Genomic DNA, 22,649 nt, shown 5'->3' on the forward strand with positions numbered 1-22,649 from the left:
CCTCCGGTAAACTCACTCACTCGGCGAAACACAGCGCAAGCGCTGTTTCACGTCGGTTTTCTCTGAGAACGTGGTATTTATCCGGTCGAGCCGGCCCATTCGTGCCGAAGCATGGCTCTCCCACGTATAAAATATATTTTATACACTAAATAGTAGATATATACTGTTTAAAATATTTAAATTATTATTATATCCACCCAGCCGATTTTATAGTGAAGTACTTTTGGTTAATTAGTTTTATTACTATTGCACAGTTAAATATTGAATAACGTTATTGAAAGGTTGACGTATTGAGCAATTTATTCGTTAATTAACTCGTGATTTTGATTTTCATGTGCTTAAACCGCAATAACTAAATATGCAATACAATATTATTACTTTTACCAATTTAAAGGAATATTTTTTAATTTTCGCAATTAATATATTATATGAATCGACGCCATTTTTTATATTGTGACCGTCGATGTAATTGATGTTTAAATTATTGTCATAAAACGTTCGAACGATATATTATATTTATATTATACAGTAGTAGCTAAGTAATTGAAACCTTTCAGACAATCATGCTTTGCAGGATGAAATGCACCTTTCCTATGCTCTTTCATAAAACCTGTGAATTTTAAAGCGGGCTGCCCTTAGCTTGTCATTCAAAACTCCTACTACGGCGCTCTTTTTATATCTTCCGTTGCAATTTCGCTGTGCAATTTATATGCACTTTGTAACTGAGGGCGCTCAAAAGCGTTTATTTGCGGGGAGTGCCACTGTTGCCGAGGTTTTTTCAGCTAAAGAAGCTTCTTGATGACGACTTTCATAGTTAATGAGCGCCAGTCTCCGAAGCCGCGGCGCAATTACCCGGTCTTTGGGCTCGCGGACTCCGTTCGAGTCTTGCGTGAAAGACGCTTCCGACCACATTATTGTTTGCCGCTGGAATGACTTCCTTTTACCCATACACCGCTGACTCGAGTGAAATATCCGTTGTAAAAGAAATCTCTGAAAAGGTTCTAGATAATTGCGTGTTTTGTTCGTGTAATAGCCTCCGAAAGCATGTCAATTCTTACGAATAATACGCGAAAGTATCCGCTTGTGTGGCTTCAATCGATGATAAACTATGTACAGATATTACAAGTATACGGCTTGTATTTCAAAGGGACTGGGAACTAAGCAAACTATGCTTAAAGCAAGGCGAAATAATTGTACATAACTTTATGTAACATTAAATCTATATATATAAAAATGGATTTTCAAATGTGTTAGTAACGCTAAAACTCGAAAACGGCTGAACAAATTGGGCTAATTTTAGTCTTAAAATATTCATAGAAGTACAGGGAAGGTTTTAAAGTGACACGAAGTTCACCGGGACAGCTAGTTAAGAATAAAAATAGCGATCTATACCAAGTTTTAAACTCACAGCAATTCTTACTTAAAAGGTACAGTAAAATCAATACAAACAAGAGCTTCAACGTTAAATTAGCATCAAGTTGAAAATATAGAAACAAATAGGGATCGGGGAATTTTTAACTCGATATGAGTCCTGTCCCCTGTAATGAACCGAGCACCCTTCTCTGCCCGGATAACTCAATTACATGGACAGCATAATATTATTATAATATCTAATTAAATTTAATTACAAATCCAAAACGTCTAAAATCTATTGGTCACTTATTTTTAATTGGCGTTTTAGTTATTGTTTATGTTATAAATTACTGGCTGTCCCGGCAAACGTTTTTTTGCCATATAAAGTATTTCGCCCGTATGATTTTATTGAAGTGACTAAATAAGAATGTCACCATGGCAACGTACATCGCTATCCCGTCGCACAAACAATGGTCGCCGTCAGTCTCGAGTTGTAATAATTTACTATTATTTATTCAACAAATGCACTTATCAATAAAAGTACCCAGTAGCCGATTCTCAGACCCACTGAATATGCATAATATAAAATTTGATTCAAATCAGTAAAGCCGTTTCGAAAGAGTACGCGGCCTAACATTGTGACACGAGAATTTTATATGTAAGATAATTTTAGAACTTTACACTCACTAAAAGGTTAGTCATTAGGAGCGGATCAAAGTAACTTATTTATTTCCTCGTTTGTTATCCATTGCGATCGGTCGCTAAATAAATAATGGGGTCAAACATTCGAAACGTCGATATTATAAAATCTCCTCAGACAAAACTATTTATATCCGACTGAATTCCGAGCTCGAAATAGATATACTCGGTTATGATATTGACGTTCACCGGCCTCGGGAGGACGGGGTCGCCCAACATAACTTTCGTCTTGTCCAACTTTACCCTCAGACGAGTACGTCGACCGACTTGCCGGGATTCGGATATTTCTGCATCCATCTCGTCTAATATAACCCCACAAACACGTTACATACTCCAACAATGCCGAGCTCTGAGCGCTCCCGTGTAGAATATTTCTGCATAAAATATTCCACATATTAGCGAGCCTTTCTTAGAATCCATTGTCGAACTAAAAAGTAGCAGCGCAAGTATTAAAACAGTCGATGCGGAGGGAAGAATAGTGGAAGTCGTATCGGTAAGCTCGCATCGTTTTTCACCACGACAATGCGCTCCATTTTGCTGGAAACAAAAACTTTTTGAGCTCAGCACACTGGAAATTTTCCATTTCGTCCGACCGTATGTTTGTTTGTCCATTTGTATATTGATATCTTAGATTCGGGAACTAAAGTGTGAAACTCTCTGCTGACTTTAGAGAACCATACAAGAAGGTAACGTTCGGAGAATAAAAATGCTTGCATAATATTATATAATTTACATATTATTCTCTATTAGTAATTAAATTTTTCCCCCTTATTTCACAAATAATTATAAAAGAGAATTCTTAATTAGTTGTTCGTTAAAGACTTGAGGACTAGACGATTGTTCAAATATATTATTGTCAATGCCGAAGCAGCTGCCAAGAATAAACAGTTAAAATTAAATAAGAGTATAATATGAGTTAAAAACGAGTCAATGGGTCTACGGGACTTAGTTATTTTAATTTTATTATTTTTATTGTATATTTGAAATCACGACATAATATTATTATAAATTATCATCTTCTCAGTTAAAACTAACTGTGTTTTCAAAACTTTTGTTTACAAAATTTTGAGATACCTAATTTTAATGTCTTTTGAATAAATATCTATACTAATATTATAATTGGGAAGAGTTTGTTTGTTTGTTTGTTTGAACGCGCTAATCTAAGGAACTACTGGTCCGATTTGAAAAATTATTTTACTGTTGGATAGCCCATTTATCGAGGAAGGCTATAGGCTATATTTTATCACGCTAAGTATAATAGGAGCGAAGAAATAGAGGAAAATGTGGAAAGAACGGGGGCAATTATATGAAAGGGCCTATTTGAACGCTCTAATCTCAGGAACTACTTATCCGATTTGAAAAATTCTTTCAATGTTAGATAACCCATTAGTTAAGAAAGGCTATTGGCTATATTTTATCACGCTTAGACTAATAAGAGCGAAGAAATATATGAAATTGTGGAAAAAACGGGGGAAATTATATGGAATTGTTTATTATCTTATGAACTACTAGAGAAATTTTTATGTTATTTGGCAAACATGAATAATAGACTACGTGAAGAGACATAGGCTATTTCTTGCTGCAAAATGTACGGTTACGTGAAATTCCTAAATTACGCAAGCGAAGCCGTGCGGAACATCTATCTATACTTACTTATAATAAAATCGTAGGAAAGTCAATTCTGTATTTTAAATATTTTTGTACAATAAATAATACTTGGGATGTGATCTACTATGCTAACGCGGACGAAGTCGCGGGCAACAGCTAGTAACTAATATATATAAACTAATAAAATAAATAAACTGTTGTTAAAAGTTTTTTTTAATTTTAGTTTTTGGATTATAATTTTTAATTTATTTTTCTTCTGTTTACAATTAAAGTATTTGAATCTAAAGCAGGCCATAATTAAAATAATCGACCAAGTGCGAGTCGGACTCGCGCACGAAGTGTATCGTATCTTTATTAAGCAAAAATAAGTCAACTATTGTGATTTTTGTATGGGAGCCGGCGTGAAACAGCGCTTCCTCTGTGTTTCGCCGAGTGAGTGAGTTTACCGGAGGCCCAATCCCCTAACCCCTACCCTATTCCCTTCCCTACCCTCAACTATTCCCTTCCCTTCCCTTCCCTACCCTCCCCTATTACCCTATTCCCTCTTAAAAGGCCGGCAACGCACTTGCAGCTCTTCTGATGCTGCGAGTGTCCATGGGCGACGGAAGTTGCTTTCCATCAGGTGACCCATTTGCTTTTGCCCCCTTATTTCATATTTTTTATATATATGGTCCCGTTTTTACCCTTTGGGTACAGAACCCTAAAAAAAGTCGGTGCCATGTACTTTTTTAATTGGAAAAATCATAATACTTATACCTTTTCCAAGTTGTAATAACTTCTATTAAAGTTTAATTTAAAGCTCAATTGGTTTGATATATTTTCAATTAGACGAGTAGCTCAGTGCGCATGCGACCAATTTTATTATTAGCGGAACAGTTAACGAGATCACACGGCGCTACACACGGCCGAAACAAAAGTAAAACGTGCGTGTACTATGGTGTTTATTTACATAATAAGTGACAATGTGTGTGTAATTAAAAACTGAAACAAGACTGGGAAAAATTATAATGGAAAGAGGTGTAGCAGGTCAGTTGATGTGTTTGAACTTTTGCGGTGCTTTTAGAAACTTTTAGAACTTTTTTTTTTATTAATTCAGCCGTGGAAATGTATAATGCTATACAGAGTAATACCGGCCAGTGATGCGACATGGTATGAAAAAATATTTCGCGACCCCGAATAACGTTTTTTTTTTTTTTAATAATAAATACGTTTTTTTTTAAATAATAAATACTTTTTTTTTCATAATATATATAATAAGTAATAACATAACATTTGGACGCTGTTAAGCATTCGTATAATAACTCACACAAAATAAGTAATGATTGAGAAGAATGCATTCAAAGTTTAACAAAAAATTAATTTTGTGGACACAATTAATGCTCAACAGCGAATATTTATAAAAATCTTGTTAAAATTTTCCAACTTAATTTATCAATATTTTAAATATTTTTTTTAATGTAAGTAACTTAATAGTTTTTTCGGCCTCTTTTCTGGCGGGTCGCCACAGAAGCTTCGCGACCCCCCAGGGGATCGCAACTCACAGCTTGAAAAACACTGAATTCTAACCATATTTATAAATTTCTCTATATTATAATTTAAATTACTATTAAATATATAAAATAAAACTCCTTGTTTTCAGATAAAAATGAACCGTACCATGGAAAGACGTTGACGTTCGAAATAGGCCTTCCAAAAACGTGAGTAAGTAAATGATTATTATTATTTTTATTACTTACTTACTTTTATTAATTCTTAAATTTTTTGTATTTTTTTATTACCCAAATGCAGAGGAATAATCGCGAATTATCAATCACTCATAATATTATCATGTTGTAATAAGTAAAAGTAAAATTGACAAAAAAGATATTTCTATAATTAGATATTTAATATCGCTTAATTATTAATTTGTGCCACAAACTTGAACGTATGCGTACTCTGTGGTACCTACCTCCACCTCTTGAGCCGGGAAATCATTGAGGGTGCTATGGCAGTTAATTTAAAAAAGTTCGATCGTCTGATTTTATTTATTTCAGTAATACTTAATATATTTGTACATAATATTTCGACTTATATGATAATGCCCGTAACTCCGTTATGCAAAAATTTGTTTATCGCACGGGAACGTAAATTTTCCGGGATAAAAAGTATCCTAATAATTATGTATACTTATGTAATGTCTAATCAGCATTTTGGGCGCGAAGAGGTACTAACAGATCGACAGACAGATAGACAGACACACTTTTGCATTTATAATATTAGTATGGGTTGTACACAAATCACTTGACTTAGTAGAAAATAACCATGTATTACACATACTCAGGTGGATAATTAAAAATGTAAACTACTACGTTCATACATATAATATACTATTGTTGTAATTAATATTCTTCAGAATATATTATTATGAGGAACGTAGTATAATTGTTCAGTATGACGATCCTCGCGGACTCGGCCACAACTCCAAAAACGTTCAGCTACTCATTTTCCAAACTCGCGAGCACAGAGTGAGTACAAATCGTTTCTACTTACTGCTTAAACTTGTACACTCCTTATTCGATTAGTCAACTTAGATCTTTGTGAATTGAGTAGCGTGCACTTTATGAATGTGAAATCGAAACAAACGTCAAACCATGTCAAACCATGTTTGCTTTTCGAAGGAATGTGACAAAGGGTTGCAATTTAATTGCAAAATATTTTGTTTAAAACTTCTCCATACTTAGATAGGGGCTGTCCATTAATCATGTGAGGCTCGAAAGGGGGGGGGAGGGGTCCATAAAAAATCACGAAATATCACAAGGGGGGGGGGGGGGGGGTAAAGTAATATATCACGTGTACTTATTTTATGTATAAACGCCGCTTTTTATCTTTAGTCAAACGCGTACAAAATAAAAAACGGCTTGTAGTGTGACCTTGATTAGCCGTTGCCAGGCAACGAACGAAATGAAGTTCCCGCGAGCCGCGACAATTGTCCGCCGGACTCAGCTTGTCAGTGTCAGTTATTCTGTTGTTTTAACACTGAATACAGTCTATCTGTCAATACACTCTGACATTGGCAATCCACGAATCTGCCATTAAAGAAGAAGAAGAAGAACACTGTATACACATGCGTAAATTGTTTAACCTCGCACGTTTTAAATTAAAACAATGTCTAAACTAGGAGATCTGTATAAAGACCTATTTGCCGAGTATAAGAAAGGCAAAAAACCTAGTGTGGCTCAAAAAGAATTTAATGAATTGTGGGCCAATTCGAAACAAAAATATACTACGAAAGAAGAATTTATGAAGTGGGCTAATGATCTTTTACTAGATTACCGCCAAAAGCACCAAGCAAAGAAGTCTTCCAATATCCTCTTTTATTGTTCTAATACTAAAAAGGTATAAAGTTAAAATTTGTATGTATTACTATATGTTTTTATGGACATTGTTCTAATAATAAGAATTCACCTATAGTTCTATTTGCAGTACATAATATGTTATTGTTAAATCTTACATTTTTTATTACATTGAGAAAATAAATTATATACTTACTTACTTTATAAATAATTAATAGGCATAGCGTACCTACCTACCTTAATTATTACTTAAATTCAAAACATTTTTTTATTTTTTTTATGTAATTTAAAAATGGTTATTCAATTAATCTCTTAGGTTTTTAATAGTTATATGGTAGCCGTTGGCGCACAGGAATATTATAATAAATTCCGTTTAAAAAAGTGCTAAAAAAGTGCCGAGTGGCTTGATGAAACCGATGTTGATCTTCAACTTCAACTTGATGAAACCGATGTTGACTTGCAAGATGCTTATCCAGTTATTGGTGTTGAAGAAAGTCTTGCTAATCCGTGGTCCGAAAATATTGTACATTAAATAATGTTCATGTACTAGTACAAAAAACTTTTTCGCATTTCTTTCATTATTTTTATGTCAGTCAAAAACAAACTGCAACCTTTCTGTCTACCTCTGAACGTTTATTATAGTAGTCTTTAATTTTCTATAATAAAATTAGATGATACTTATACCAGTATTTTTTTATAAATAAAAAGTAGATTCTTTGCAGATACGAAAAAATACACGTGATATAGGGGGGAGGGGGGAGGGGTAGTCTTAAACCTCACCACGTATCACCAAGGGGGAGGGGGGGTCAAAAAATGCCAAAAAAAACATCACGTGATTAATGGACAGCCCCATACGAGTATTGCATAATTAAATAATAATATCATATTTTATAAAACTTAATTACTTACTTACTAAAATAACGTGGAACTACGTTCCGTCCGCAACGCATGTGGGTTGTGACGTATGGCAGTTTAGACTTTAGACTCAAATTTTCCTCGTTGAATAACTTAACAGTAAGGTTTAAATATCATAAAGGTAATTATTATATCGTATTTGATTACATTTAAAAAGATATATAATCATAAACTAGGATAAGTATTATAATATTATGTTGGTTAGTCGCCTTGATCCTAATAAACATTACAAAAAACGTTCAACCTCTTAATAATATAATATTGTGTGTAAGGAAATAAAACAAAACCGTCTTGAGAATTAAATTACATGACCTCAGACAACTCATAAAATTGGGATCAAATTTCAATTTTCAAGATTCGGTGAAAATAGAAAAGAAAATATACACAATAAAAAATAATAACTGCATTTTATAATCACAATGAAAGCGCACTCAATCTTTGGCAGCCGTCCTCTCAATTTAAACAGCCAAGTTCAATATTATCTTTGCGAATGATCACAAAACCTTTGACACTTTTATTTATAAACATTACTATATTATCATAACTAAAGCAGTCTTCAGTAGTAAAACCATGGAGCTATAGAGAGCTAAATCTATATTAGCTCCGTGAGTAAAACCCGGTAGATATCTGCAACATAATATGTTATGTATTAATAGCAAAACTGTAACAGCCGGTCGGATATCTTTATCAATGATATAAATGCCTTAGACCATGAGCGATAATTGTGCCAATCAAAATTGTTCCTTGATGTGATGATGTGACGCTGGTGTAGACAATAGACATGCAACATTAACGTCATGAAAACACAAAAGTGCACGACAATCCACATTGTCGACGATTAATTGAAAGGAATGTTTGATACCACTATCAAACATTCCTTTCAATTAATCGTTTGGTTGTAAGTCTAATAGAACTGCATATTATAAACAAATTCAGTAGCTATCATAGGTTTTTACATACTGTTTTATTTGGTACAGAGATACTTTTAGTCCCGGGAAAGGACATAGGATTTTATTCCGAAAAAATGTACGGTTCCCGATAAACTAATTTTGGCGCAACGGAGTTACGGGCGTCATGTAGTTCTTGATAAGTGCCGGATAGGCTATCCACAACTTAACTTGACAGATAGAGTATGGAGAATCTATTAAAAAAGTTGTGAATAGACTATTCAGAAAGTGGTGAAACAGGCCCTAAGGGGCTGTTTCACTATTTCTTAATAAGTGCCGGATAGAACTTATCTTGACAGATAGAGTATGGAGTGTCTGTATATGATATATGATAAGTTCTGGATAGCTTATCTGGTACTTATCAGGAAGTGGTGAAACAGGAGATTTAAAATTCAACAATATTATTATGTAGAGTTTTATGAATAAAAAATGCCCTTACTGCTATTTAAAGAGGTGCTTGAGAAAAATTGTCAGTACAAAAATAGGCTTGTTCAGGAATTATTTTCATTTCAGTGGGAGAGAAGCGAGAACAAAAGGTATTAAGAAAATAAATGAAAACAACGCTCCATGCCGTCTTACACGCGGTTTACCGACAGGTGTGGAGGTAAAACAATACACGGGAGTGCTTTTATGTGGTGAGTTCATTGTTTTTAATCAAAATATTATTCAGCATTGTATATAGCACCCGCCGTAGATAGTAATCAAGATAATGCTGGCGAGGTGCGGCAACTTAGCGACGCGACCCGACGAAAATATTCTAATGACCTGGTAAACCAATTATTACTGAGGGATACAATACTGAATTCTTGCGAAAAGCTACTTACATTCTATCGAATAGGTGCACATAAGCTATAATTGTTATAACCCGCTTTCATTTAATGACAACCACAATGTTTAAGTTATTTTCTAACTGTTACAATATTATATAAAGAATCTTTTAAATTACCTACCATTAGCTATGTCCACATTTATCAATTTTCGTCATCTTCTTTTTATTCAACTTTCGTTTGGCATATTCAAATTCAATAATTGAATGCGTCAAAATCCAGCCGCTTTGAAAGAAAAGTGTCATTTCAACGCACGTCACGGGCATGCCTCACGTTCGCTGTTGACTGCGTTATAACGCATGCCCTTGATGAACAAAAAAAGGCCCAGTGTGGACAAAGCTATCAGATTTATTTGATCTTGTCTTATTACATAGAAAATGATTTAAGGTACAGATGGGTTCCTTATTTCTTTCATGGCTTTACATATTCGAAACACTTTCATGTGTCGGCTAAAAATAGTTTAAAGGTCAAATAACTTATTTAAAAATTACTTTCTTCGAGGCCATTAGAATAACCAATATCGCTATTTACTATGGGACGATTGTATTTATAAACCAATACGTTTTCAGGTCTACTGACATGGGGGATATGTTTGATGGTGTTTTGGGAACCTTTCGTCCCGGGAGGCTACCTGTTCAATATGACCTCGATGGTCCTGCTGGGGTACGTGTTCGGACACACGCTGGAGCGATACACGACCATACATCCCGCCTTCGGGATGACTCTGATAGGTGCCATCTGCAGAAACTTCACTTCAACAAACTTTCTAGAAAATTCCACGGCGAACGCGATAGACTACCATCTTAGGTACGAACTCACGCTCTCGGCAGACTAAATAGTAGAGGAGACCATGGGAGGTCGACCTTCACCGATCTGATAACCAGATGAGAAGTCATATTTTTTATCAAATACAATTTATTAACAAACGAGTTTTTGCCCGAGGCTTCGCTCGCGTTAAGAAGTATTATTATATACAAACTTTAATCCCCTATTTGAACCCCTTGGGGTTGGAATTTATCAAAATCCTTTCTTAGCGGATGCCTACGTTATAACATCTACCTGCATGCCAAATTTCAGCCCGATCCGTCCAGTGGTTTGGGCTGTGCGTTGATAGATCACTATGTCAATCAGTCAGTCACCTTTGAGTTTTATATATATATATATATATATATATATATATATATAGAGATAGATATGCCTAAAATTACTTGCCTATCTAAAAGTGCTCATGGCAATTTTTTTAACTTTTTAACTAGGCAACAATACTTTAAGTATGATTTTTTTGCAGGCAAGTCTATATGACTGATTTTGTAATAAAATAATCTAAAATTTGATATAACTTTCGACAAGTTAGCAGAACGATAGAGTCACCTATATTGACTTACCTGTTCACATCGGTTTGCCAGGTAACTATACACAGAAATGAGTCGGCAAGCCTACTGAGGCATATTCTGTGTGTTAAAAACTAACAGTGAAATAAAATTCATTTGGTTATCAAAAGAATGAAGTGATGTAAAAAAATCGATTAAAGTTAATTTAATTAAAAATAGCCATGAACACTTTTAGATAGGCAAGTAATTATAGACATATTTATTTATAAATTATATTTCATAAAAAATATGTCTCATCTGGTTATCACATCGGTGAAGATCGACCTCCCACCGGCTCTTAGACCAAAATAGTTATATTTTAATAATAATTATAATATCTATGGACGCTTCACACCACGTCAGTCTGGTCCTGTGCTAAATACTAGACAACGGAAATAATATATTTAATACTTTTATACTATACATAATATTATATTTAAGATTTTTATTATCTGATACACTTATTAAATAGTAAATACACATCCATGACCCAGGAACTTTGAAAACTTTTTGTTCCGTCGCGACGGCGGGATTCGAACCCGCGACCCCCGGCTTGAGCTACCAACAGCCCACCAACTGAGCCACAGACGTCGTCAAAATTATTAACCCCGCGTTCTATTTGATGTTAAAAACGATCGAAACGCTCAAAATGCCTCCTATTTTGAGCGTTTTGATCGTTTTTAACATCAAATGGAACGCGGGGTAAGTCAAAAGTATTTGCATACGGTTATACCACCGAATAATTCGGAAAACGTATCACGAAACTATAAAAGGTTCCCGTCTATTTTGTATCGCTTTACTTTTCAGGCGAATTTACCCGGCTATTATATTAACGAAGGGACCGCTCGGGTGGAATTGGAATTACATAAAAAGTAATCCGGTGAGGGTATTCTCGCTGGCCACGATCCCGTGGACCGTGGAGTGCCTGTCCATCGTCCTGTTCGCGCACGTGCTGCTGGGCTACCCCTGGTATTGGGGTGAGATTGCTTATTGGAATCGTTTAAATAAACCGGCCACGGCTTCATTTAATATTATATCTACATTTTACATTTTATTCCTTTCGTTTTATTTGTGCACTCGTTTCAAACATACTCATCTATACATCTATACATACATACATATAAATAAAATTGAAGTGTCTGTTTGTAATATTGAAAGAACCGTTTTTACTACATGCATATGAATCTATATACGCTACATACACCAAAACAACATTTTTTACAATTTTTGTCTGTATGTCTGTCTGTCTGTTTGTTCCGGCTAATCTCTGAAAAGGCTGGAGCTATTTTGCCGGGTTTTTTTTCGTAGATAGCTGATGTAGTAAGGTGTAACTTAGGCTACTTTTTAACCGACTTCCAAAAAGGAGGAGGTTATATTTTACTTTTTTCATATATTTTGTTAGCGGACTATTCATCTTTGTTAGGGTATTATACTATGTTGACGTAGACGAAGTCACGGGCAACAGCTAGTATTTTACTATAGTTTAATACATTGAAAACTACATTGAAATATATTTGATTCTAATATCATTTGCACTAGAATGCTAGTGGGAAAATGCCGGTGATGTCAAATTAGTTCAATAAGTACTGTTGTGTAACTTAATTTTTTTTTAAATTAAACAATTTTAGGGCTCGCTTATGTAATGGTTTATAGTTGGGGAGGGGAAAAGGGGATTTCGGGATTAGCTCGAGCGTGTCAGATTAAGCTTCTATAGGCTTCCGACATGTATCTAGTTATCATGGTATAGAAATCAGATTGCTCACGTGGTGGGTTAATTTTTTTTTATATTGAAATGTCATCGGATCTGTCAGATTAAGATAGGGGATGTTTAGTATACCCCAAAGAAGCTTCCATATAAAGCACTGACGATTCAAAGGTTAGGTAAGCCTGTAGGGACATTTTAAAATATAAAAAAATAAAGCTTCATTTCTTTTTTCTAACTAAGCTTCGCGTATAAGGTCAGGTGGGGTAAGAGACACATACTTTACTGATTTTTGAACATTTTGGCCTTCAGCTATCAAAATTGTACATTTATTTCGATATTAATTGAAACAAATCTTAGCTTTTGAAATATTCTTACATTTTTTGACACAGAACTAGATTGTACGTATAATTACGGCACAATTTAGCAACAAAGCTAGGTTATAAAAAAGTTCCTCTTTCCCGAGATTTGGGAACTTGGGACTCGATATTTTTAAGTAATAACTCATGTTTTTAAGTATTTATATAGCATGTATTAATTAATTTTCTTTGAATTAAGGGAATGAAGCCTTCCCTAGTTTAAAATAAGGCCTTATTTAGACTGACAGCATAAAAAACGAAATTTGGGGTAACAGGAACATATAGGTAAGGTCAGAGGTGCTAAACTTTTTCTGGTATTAAATTAATGTTTTAAAATCCAAGCTTTCGCCCGCAACTTCGTCTGCGTCATGGTTTTTCTAAACATGAAGTGTCCCGGTTAGATCGGTTAAAATGGAGCTTATGCCCCTAGCCCCGGGTATCAAGCTATCTTCCAAATTTCTTAACATTGGTTCAGTGGTTTAGGCGTCAAAACGCAACAGACAGACAGACAAAAAGACAGACTTTCGCATTTCTACTCAATATTAATTGGTATAAACCTGTATGATAAACCTTAACCTTTTGTATGGGACCAACTTTCGTACTCAAAAGAAAAAATCTACTATTTCATACATTTTGGGTGGAAAGTGGGTCCCATACAAAAGGTTTTTTATCAGTTTTACCTAATGTAAAAAACCTACTAGGTCTCCATGACGCTCGAGTGACTACAATATTAGCACCTTCCCCTCCCCTACTATTGTTGATAAGTATAAGTTAACTAAATTTCAATTGTATGTAAACACAAAATTTTGTAGTAAGTTAAAATTTAGTAAGTAAGTAAACTAGATGACAATTAGAATTTAGTTACTGACTACTTATCTGCAACCGGCCATTATCTCTAAAGTCTAAGCTAAACAGTTGAGAAGCAGGTTTAGATTTAGCTCAACATAGTGGTGCACTATGCACGCTTAATAAGCGGTAAATGACTATTTAATTTTATGCCGGCACCGCAATAGAGAATTCTAGCAAGCCAACGCCAACCACATAACAAGACGCAAATAAAATAAAAGTGTTAGTACCGTTTTTATTTATATGTGTCGGTATTTAAATGCTTTTATTATGATTTATAGTTGAAATTTTATTGAGTTCTTATTTAAAATGCATTCAAATAGAGTTGCCGCGAGCTCGCATTTAACATTTAAAGCTATGTAGAATAATTGCACACTTAACGAGTACATTATGAAGAAAAATGTTATGGTTTTTGGGTTTCTTAAATCATTTAAAGTAACATAACTATTTTTGACTAACTGAAAAACTTTATATGAAAAACTCAGCACCACTATAGGACAATAACTGACAAATATAGCACTAATCACCTCATCGGAAAGAGACAGGTCCAGTCGCATTAGTTAATAATATTACTGTTGTCTTTAACTCTAACTGACATTGTTTTCAGGGTTGCACCTAGGCTCGATACTAGCATCTGTATCGCCGGCACTAGTGGTGCCAATAACGATGGCACATAGGTCCAGAGGACTGGGTGTCAAGAAGAGAATTGCGGATCTCGTGAACAATGCTGGAGGTCTGGATACCGCATTCACAGAGGGAATGTTTGGGGTTATAAACAGTGCCATATTCTTCCCCTCCCCTCCGGCGTACAGGATACTCAAGGTGAGAATAATTAGGTAAAAAACTATATGTACAAATAAAAAGTTATGTTCCAGTCTCTCAAACTATTTTTCCAACGTATTAAATAAAGAAAAAACACTATATCGTTTACATTATTCGAATATTTTATTATAATTAAGGAGGATAATATATATTAATTAATTATTATTTAACCATAACCATTACCTTATTTGTAAAAGTATTGATTTTAGAAATACATTTACTCAGATATTTATCATTATTGAGAAGAAATGTTTAATATAGAACTCAAACCGAAGACCAAAATCTATATATATAAAACTCAAAGTGACTCACTGACATGGTGATCTATCGATGCACAGCCAAAACCACTGGACTGATCGGGCTGAAATTTGGCATGTAGGTAGATATTATGACGTAGGCATCCGCTAAGAAAGGATTTTGATCAATTCTACCCCCAAGGGGTCAAAATAGGGGATGAAAGTTTGTATATAATAATACTTCTTAACGCGAGCGAAGCCGCGGGCAAAAGCTCGTAAAACTATAAAGTGTTTGATCATCCAGTTGTTGGTTTTCAATCTCATTGACTATGAAAAATGGAGATAACAAATAGAACGGCAGTTTTATATAAGCAGCGGATAAATAAACATAAATTTTAAAAAGAAACGATAGGAAATGTTAATAATGATCTATTGTTCATTATAGTCATAGGAATTAATGTTTCTAGCTAAATAAATTCTTTATTCAGCAGCCATACTTATTTTTTATCCATAACGTCTATAATAAATAATTAATAAAATACCATAAAATTAATTAAAAGTTTCTTTAATTATTTCACAATAACAAACAGCTTCCGAGTTATTTGTTGATTACCTAATCGCTAATCTCCGGGGACTGGGGCGGGGGCTCAACAAAAGAAGTTTCCTCTGTATACAGTCTTTGATAAGGTTCTCGCTTAGACTTACTTTGCAGAATTAGACCTCAATTATTTTCGTTTAAATAATTCTGTCCTAATAGCGTAAATAATCTAAAAAATTTTAGGTTAGTTAATTATTTAAAGTCCTGTACTATTTTAATCCACTTGCGACGATCTGTGTCAAAATACTCGTTGATTAAATTCAAAACACAGTGTCTCTTAATTTTTTCTCGATTATAAAGAAAAGTTCTAAATTAATATATCTATATGAAAGCACATAATCGGCAATGGGCATTGTCGCCAAAAAAAATCACATGTACTTTTTTTTTTTTTTTCGTTAAAATAGGGTATTTTATGAATATAAATTAAATAAATTTGAAATTCATTGGCTAGTTTTTTCTCAATAATTTTTTAAAGTTTCGCTCTGACGTCATCATCGGCGGCCAATAATTGACCTCTGCAGTATGTTTTATGCTTTCGATCTTATTTATAATGGCTGGTTCGTCAAATGCAAGTTCTCATTCTCGAGCCCGTGTTGCAGACCGTGGGAAAATTGCCGCTTTTATCTGTCCATTGTAAATATTTGTCCAGTGTTTATATTTCATGTATGTATTTGTTGTTATGTTTACAAGATATACTTATAAGTTTTATAACTTATGAGAGTGCCGTTTGTGGGATCACAGACTGACAGGGGGCCACGGAAGATCAGGCGCCACGGCTTGCCGCGGTCGATGCCTGAGTGGATTACCCCTTTAAACATGCGGTGTGTGCATTGCACAGCCATAACCGAGTTTAATTTTAAGTAGGTAGTTAAATGTTGTATGCGTCATGTCAATTTACTTGAATTCCTTGTTTTATTGTTATTTAACTCTGGCTGTGTTCTGTCCCTTTCACGTGTTTAATAAAGTTATTTTTATTTATTTATTTATTATGTGAAAACTGATACAAGAAGCTTACCAAAAGTTCGAAACGTAATGTTGGTCGAATTTATTGCTAATTTACGCCATTGAAGGTCAAACAAAGGTTAAACATATTTGTTCAAAAATATAAGTAACTAATGGGTATTTTTTTTCGTTTATATACAGAAAAATGATCACTGACCTTATTCCTCGAAATGTTTTTGTAATGAGCAAAATAAAAAAAAAATGGACAATCCCCATTGCCCAGATTGGTAAAGTGCGCCTCTGTATCTCTTTTACCTAACCATAAATTATGTTAGTCTAGCTCTGCTGCTTGACATATTATAGAAGAATAAGGCTGCGTTTCCACCAGCGATGTGTCACGAGAAATGTGTTTTTAAGATCCAATAGAATCGCTGCGCTGAGCGAGGTCACGCCAATGAAGCGATTCTATTGGTTCTCAAAAACACATTCCACGCAACACATCTCTGGTGGAAACGCAGCCTTAAACTCTGTTTCACTAGGCAGTTGTCGCCATTTTCCTGGGCATCGTGCTTGGCATAGCCTGGGGTGTGCTGGCGGACACCATACCTGATCACGGCGACCTGTACGCGCCGACCATCCGCAGCATACTGCTCCTGGCCGGCGGGGTCTTCCTTCTCTACGGCTGCGGGTACCTCGGCTGGGGAGGGACTTGTAAGTATTTTTTATCAATAACCTCTAAGCGGCTTGCACTTCTTGGGATAAAATTTAAAACCCACATCTAAACATGTCGAAAATTATTAATGCCGCGGCCGCACATGCATAGTGCTTCAAGCTTAAAACGATACCATTGGACGATCTGCGTGTATCGTCCAATGGTATAGTCTCATAGCACGAAGCTTCGTACGGTAGACGCATCTGCGGTCGCGGCATTAAACATATAGAGAGAATACAATAACGCAATAGCCAATAAGTAATTAACATGTAGGAATTTACTACCTCTATATAAATGATTGTACTTTTAAATAAAGCGACATTTGCGAAATTATTCTGTAACTGTCCTATAATATTCAAAAGGGCGCAACGTGTCCACTGCTGTGGGCACTCGAGTGCAGCCCGTTGTTTTCTATTGTACTAATAATCTCTATTATCTATACCCTTCAAAAATACATGACTGTCATATTAATTTAAATAAAATTAAATTAAGAAATTAAAAAAAACCCCCGCCAAAACAACTTTAAAAAGTAATGAAATAATATTTACTGCCTTTAAGTTCAAATGATTCCTAACTTGTGTAAAGTAATAATTATTTTAGTCCATAATTGTTGTCACGGTGTGTCGGGGGACCGCCAAGTAAACTACAATCTACAAGCCAAGTCGCTGATTACCTATCTCTATTCAGATCGCTGTGAATTGATCCTTAAACTTGTTAAGTGAAATTAAACATCTACATTAGCGGTCCCGCGCCACACCTTGACAACAATTATGGACTAAAATAATTATTACTGTACACAAGTTAGGAATCATTTGAACTTAAAGGCAGTAAATATTATTTCATTACTTTTTAAAGTTGTTTTGGCGGGTTTTTTTTTTTTTTAATTTCTTAATTTAATTTTATTTCATAATTTTTAAACTTGTGTTGGTTATAGTACAGAATAATTCCTATCAACAGAAACATATTCTCATGATAACCATCTATCAATGTCCTTTTCGATGAGGCCGTTAAAATGAGCCCAAACATGAAACCTCCACTTTGGGTTCATACGAAGCTCGGTTCCTATAGAATCCAGGTGATACTGCAGCAGCAACATGTAAATATTTACTGTTTATACTTTATCTACTTCTTACTGGTTGTCACAATTAAAATGAGCCCAAACACGAAACCTCTGATCTTAGTTGGCGAGGAGTTGGATATCCTATTGATTACCAGGTGATGCTGCAGCACCAGGTCAACTTTCCATTATTATGTGTATACGTATATTGTATATTCACAAATGTCACGAACTAGAATAAAAAATAAAACCTATCAAATGACTACAAGTTGCTAACGGCCTTTCATGAACCAGATAAACCCTGATTGTCCAGGACTGAGCAGGCTGATGATGATGAATTATAGCTAAGAACACTCTCGATCATGTCAGCTTTCAAACAAAAAAAACTAGATCAAAATCGGTCCACCCGTTTGGATGCTACGATGCCACGGACAGATACACACACAGACAAACAGACAGACAGACAGACATACACGTCAAACTTATAAAACCTCTCTTTTTTGTCGGGTGTTAAAAACTAAAATAGCAAACGATTTAGTCACTGTAGCAGAAACAAGTTTTTTTGTAAACTATAACAACTACGTTAAAATATTGTTAAAGGGTTGGATGAGATGGTCTGAGAATACATACTTAAGATATTGTAAGCCAATTAAATAATTAACTTATATTATGATATTTACAAGGCTCAATAGATCCACTCGCAGTTAAGTACTCATAATAATTTTGACTCATAATATTATACTAAATAATTATTATCTTATGTCATTTGCATATTCGGTGATTGACCGCAACAGAGGCTGTCTAAACTTATGTGAACTTCTGAACCCAATCAGTGTTTAGTTTAATATTAGTAATCGACGGGACTGGCATGAATGTTAATCTCTTTTTGCTTATGTTTTTATTTTAGAAGTACGCACGACCGTAAATGGTAGTTGGTTCAGTGCCCGATCTAAGGGGCGAGCCGGGCATAGTAGTCATCTGTGATATGCGACCAATAGATCTGTGAGTTCAAGTTTCAACGGACCGTATTTCCCCGAAACTACTGACGCCAGAAATCGTCTGCTGGTATTTTATCGTCCAATGATCAAAACACCACATAAATCCGAGCGGGCCCGATAAAGTCAGATTTTATTTGCGCCAGTAACTAGTCTATAAAAATCTCGAGGTGCCGAAGGAGCCTCATCTTTTATAACATTTAAGTGACGCAATTTATTCTGAACTCGCGCTGGAGGATCGTTAAATATTCATCGCCAATTATTTGTTAATTAATTGCCAAAACTGATTCACGTCCGCTGCAGCTTATGGCGATCCCTCGGTGCCCTTTGTTCGTTAATATTACACCTATTTGTTTTTATAATTTCATTACTTTTGTCTGTATGTTGTATGACGGATTGCATCTTATTTAAATTTAATACCGACTTCAAGTAATTAAAAAGAAACCCTAGGGGTGCCCTAGGGAGATGAGAGAGCTAAGAAATTAAGGTTTTACGGTTTTTATGTAATTATAGAGACAAACATACAAAGGTAGATGAATAATTGTTTAATCCTAAAAAACATATAAAAATAATTAATTAAGAAGAAATTGCCAACAATTAATCAGGAATTTAGGAGGTACTATTTGTGTAATATTTTTAATGTTTTGTACTTACTACATTAAAAATATACATAATACAAAATATACAATATACATTAAAAATGTTTTTAATTTAATTTATTACATTTGTAAGTTATTCAAAAGAACCAAAGAACCTTAAAAATGTTAACGCTCTTGAAATGGATTAGAGATCGAATCGTTGGCGCAGAAGAATACAGATGTAGATAATATAGTTTATGTTATCGGTTTACGGTGCAATAAGAAAGATTAGGATTGTGACGTGCGACAAGTCGAGTTTCCGACAGTTTGTAAATAACAAATCATGGGAACATTCGAGGTGGAACAGAATAGAGAATAAAGTTGACACGTGTTCAAATTGTACTCACACGGTCAGAGCACTCGGAGCGTGCATGAAATAACCAAATTCTTTTTGCCGTTTGTCTTTTTATCACCATGCCATAATTTGCAGTGAGCCCATATTTTCCTCTTTAATCTGCACTAGCTCTTCGTAACACATCGCTTTAAGTGAGAATTAAGATTTACGAAAGCTCTATGAAATAATGAAAAGTATAAAATATTTACTGCTTAACAAGCTGCTATGGTAGTAAAGTTCGAGCTCATAAAATCGATATTATGCGAAGATTACGAGGGCTAAAAACTTTACGGTTAAGCTCATGATAATATTTAATTTAATGAAGTTAGGTCGTAACAAGCATTTTCGGGATTCGAGCGCGTGATGGTATTGCAGAGCAGCCTAGGTGGCGCCTCAATATAGAGGATCTAAAACAATAACCTTTTCCATATAGTGTCCAGGTGTTGCTGGGACACAAAAACGTGTCTGGCTTGTTAACAAGTTGTTCGGATATGCCGCTGCACTCCCCAATCGGTTTTTATAAAAGTCACGTGTGGCCGAGAACGCGCGACTCGAAATCAAAATTTATGAAATACCAGTCCGACTATTTGAAAATATTAGCCGGCCCGGGAAGGATGCTCCTGGGTTATTAAAGATCAATAACGCTAAAACGTTTCGTCATTGTTTTCTGCCCTGAGGCTTCTTCGTCAAATGTCAATCCAAAAGTTTTAGTTATGTAATCTGTATCTGGGGGCACGGCAGTGCCCCCGCCAAGTCGAGCAAAAAAGCGGCACGGCCGTACCATCCTTTTCTCGAACCAATTCAGGCTCTTTTTGACCCCCTATTAATTCATTGTGGATAAGCCAACAAGCCTGAATTTTCAGTTGCTAAGCAAGCATTGTATAAACACAATATATTTAAAATTTCATTCAATTTGAACCAGTAGTTTAAGAGCTGTAACTTGTTAAAGTTTCTTAATTTTGTCACTGACTGACTGACTGACCGATCACCAAAAGTCTAAGGCACTTCTAGCCGACATAGAACCTTCAAATTTAAAATATAATTAGTGTTTAGTGTCTAAATCAAGAAAAATTCAAATATTCCAAAATTTCTATCCAGTTTTCTAGATATACTAACTTCGTAAATAACTTTGTAATCCCATATAAATGTATAGGATTACAAAGTTACATTTGCGGTTTATGAATCATTGTACCCGTACCATCAATATCTTCGGTTTATCGTCGGTATAGAGATATCTAGCTAGTGTTTAGTGTCTTAATTAAGGGAAACCTAATAAACATTTCATAATTACTGTCCAGTTTTCTTCTTCTTTCTCTAACTTCGTGAATAACTTTGTAATCCCATAATTATAGGTACATGTATAAGATTAGGTCCGCTAGATGGCGCCTGCCTGATAGCACACAGAAAAGTCGAGCTTTTACAAAAAAATCAAATTAATTAGATAATTTGTGAATTTTATAACAAAAAGTTAAAAAACTTAAAGGATACGTCCTAATACGTCAGTGATATTGTTATCTCAAAAATCTATCCAGTGAATTCCGACTAAATAGTGACTTAAACCTTCACTTAGTGCTACATCTTATAAGTGAAATAAACCAACAATTAGTGAACAGAAGTTGGAAACCACATTGGGACGTAAGGACCGACGATTACAGTGAGTGATATTTATGTGTTTTAATGAACATCGAGTGATTTTTAAAGTTGTCGACAAAATAATTTTTTTAACTGGCCGTTGCGTTTGAACACCACATACAAACTGCTGTCATCTAGTGACATAATCTCGAACTACTACGGGGCCCACGATCTACGTAGTGATCTACAGGTCTCCATAATTCAACAATACATCACTAGGGGGCGCTTAATTTTTATCAATTGCACGATCTTTGACTAGAGGGCGCAACACGCACAATTTCTTGCCGCAGGAGGCTTGCAAGCGATTATCTTATCTCAAGACTCATCCCAACAATCATCTTACTTCCTGAGTGCTACGCAAACTCTCCTAGGTAATCGTGCAACGCACGGTCCGAATATAGACAAGACATAATAAGATTAAAGCGTCATAGCCCAACTGGCAGCTTTGTGGATCCACTTGGAATCTCAACCAATAACCCGGGTTCGATTCCGAGGTTCTCAAGAGATTTTTTTCAATATTATCTTTATTCTATCAACTCGAAGGCCAAAGCACTATTAGTCGAAATGGCCTCAAAGAATGTAAATAATAATTGCTCGGGCTGTCTCGCTGCAATCAAAAACCGCGACTTCCTGCAATGCCCCAAATGCAACTTGGTATACGACTTCGAATGTGCTGGAGTATCATCAAACGCTTTTCGTTCAATGACGAACGAACAAAAGCGCAA

The 22,649-nt window shown here is 35.0% G+C and overlaps 1 protein-coding gene across 4 annotated transcripts in view; it reads left to right on the forward strand.

Moving 5' to 3' along the window:
• Positions 1-1,091: 1,091 nt before the first annotated feature.
• Positions 1,092-22,649, forward strand: part of LOC121726697 (sodium/hydrogen exchanger 9B2-like) — a 42,730-nt gene continuing 21,172 nt past the window's right edge. For 2 of the 4 annotated variants that reach the window (XM_042114189.1, XM_042114195.1), the window contains exons 1-7: positions 4,525-4,686; positions 5,300-5,357; positions 9,368-9,489; positions 10,251-10,488; positions 11,859-12,028; positions 14,566-14,780; positions 17,096-17,267. In XM_042114189.1, the coding sequence (XP_041970123.1) occupies positions 4,668-4,686; positions 5,300-5,357; positions 9,368-9,489; positions 10,251-10,488; positions 11,859-12,028; positions 14,566-14,780; positions 17,096-17,267 (994 nt within the window). In that variant the 5' untranslated portion in view covers positions 4,525-4,667. Of the gene's footprint in view, positions 1,111-4,524; positions 4,687-5,299; positions 5,362-9,367; positions 9,490-10,250; positions 10,489-11,858; positions 12,029-14,565; positions 14,781-17,095; positions 17,268-22,649 lie in introns of those variants that run through there. The other 2 variants (XM_042114201.1, XM_042114202.1) reach the window with 2 other exon arrangements.

The sequence above is a fragment of the Aricia agestis genome, chromosome 1, assembly GCF_905147365.1.
Source record: "Aricia agestis chromosome 1, ilAriAges1.1, whole genome shotgun sequence".
Classification (NCBI taxonomy): domain Eukaryota; kingdom Metazoa; phylum Arthropoda; class Insecta; order Lepidoptera; family Lycaenidae; genus Aricia; species Aricia agestis.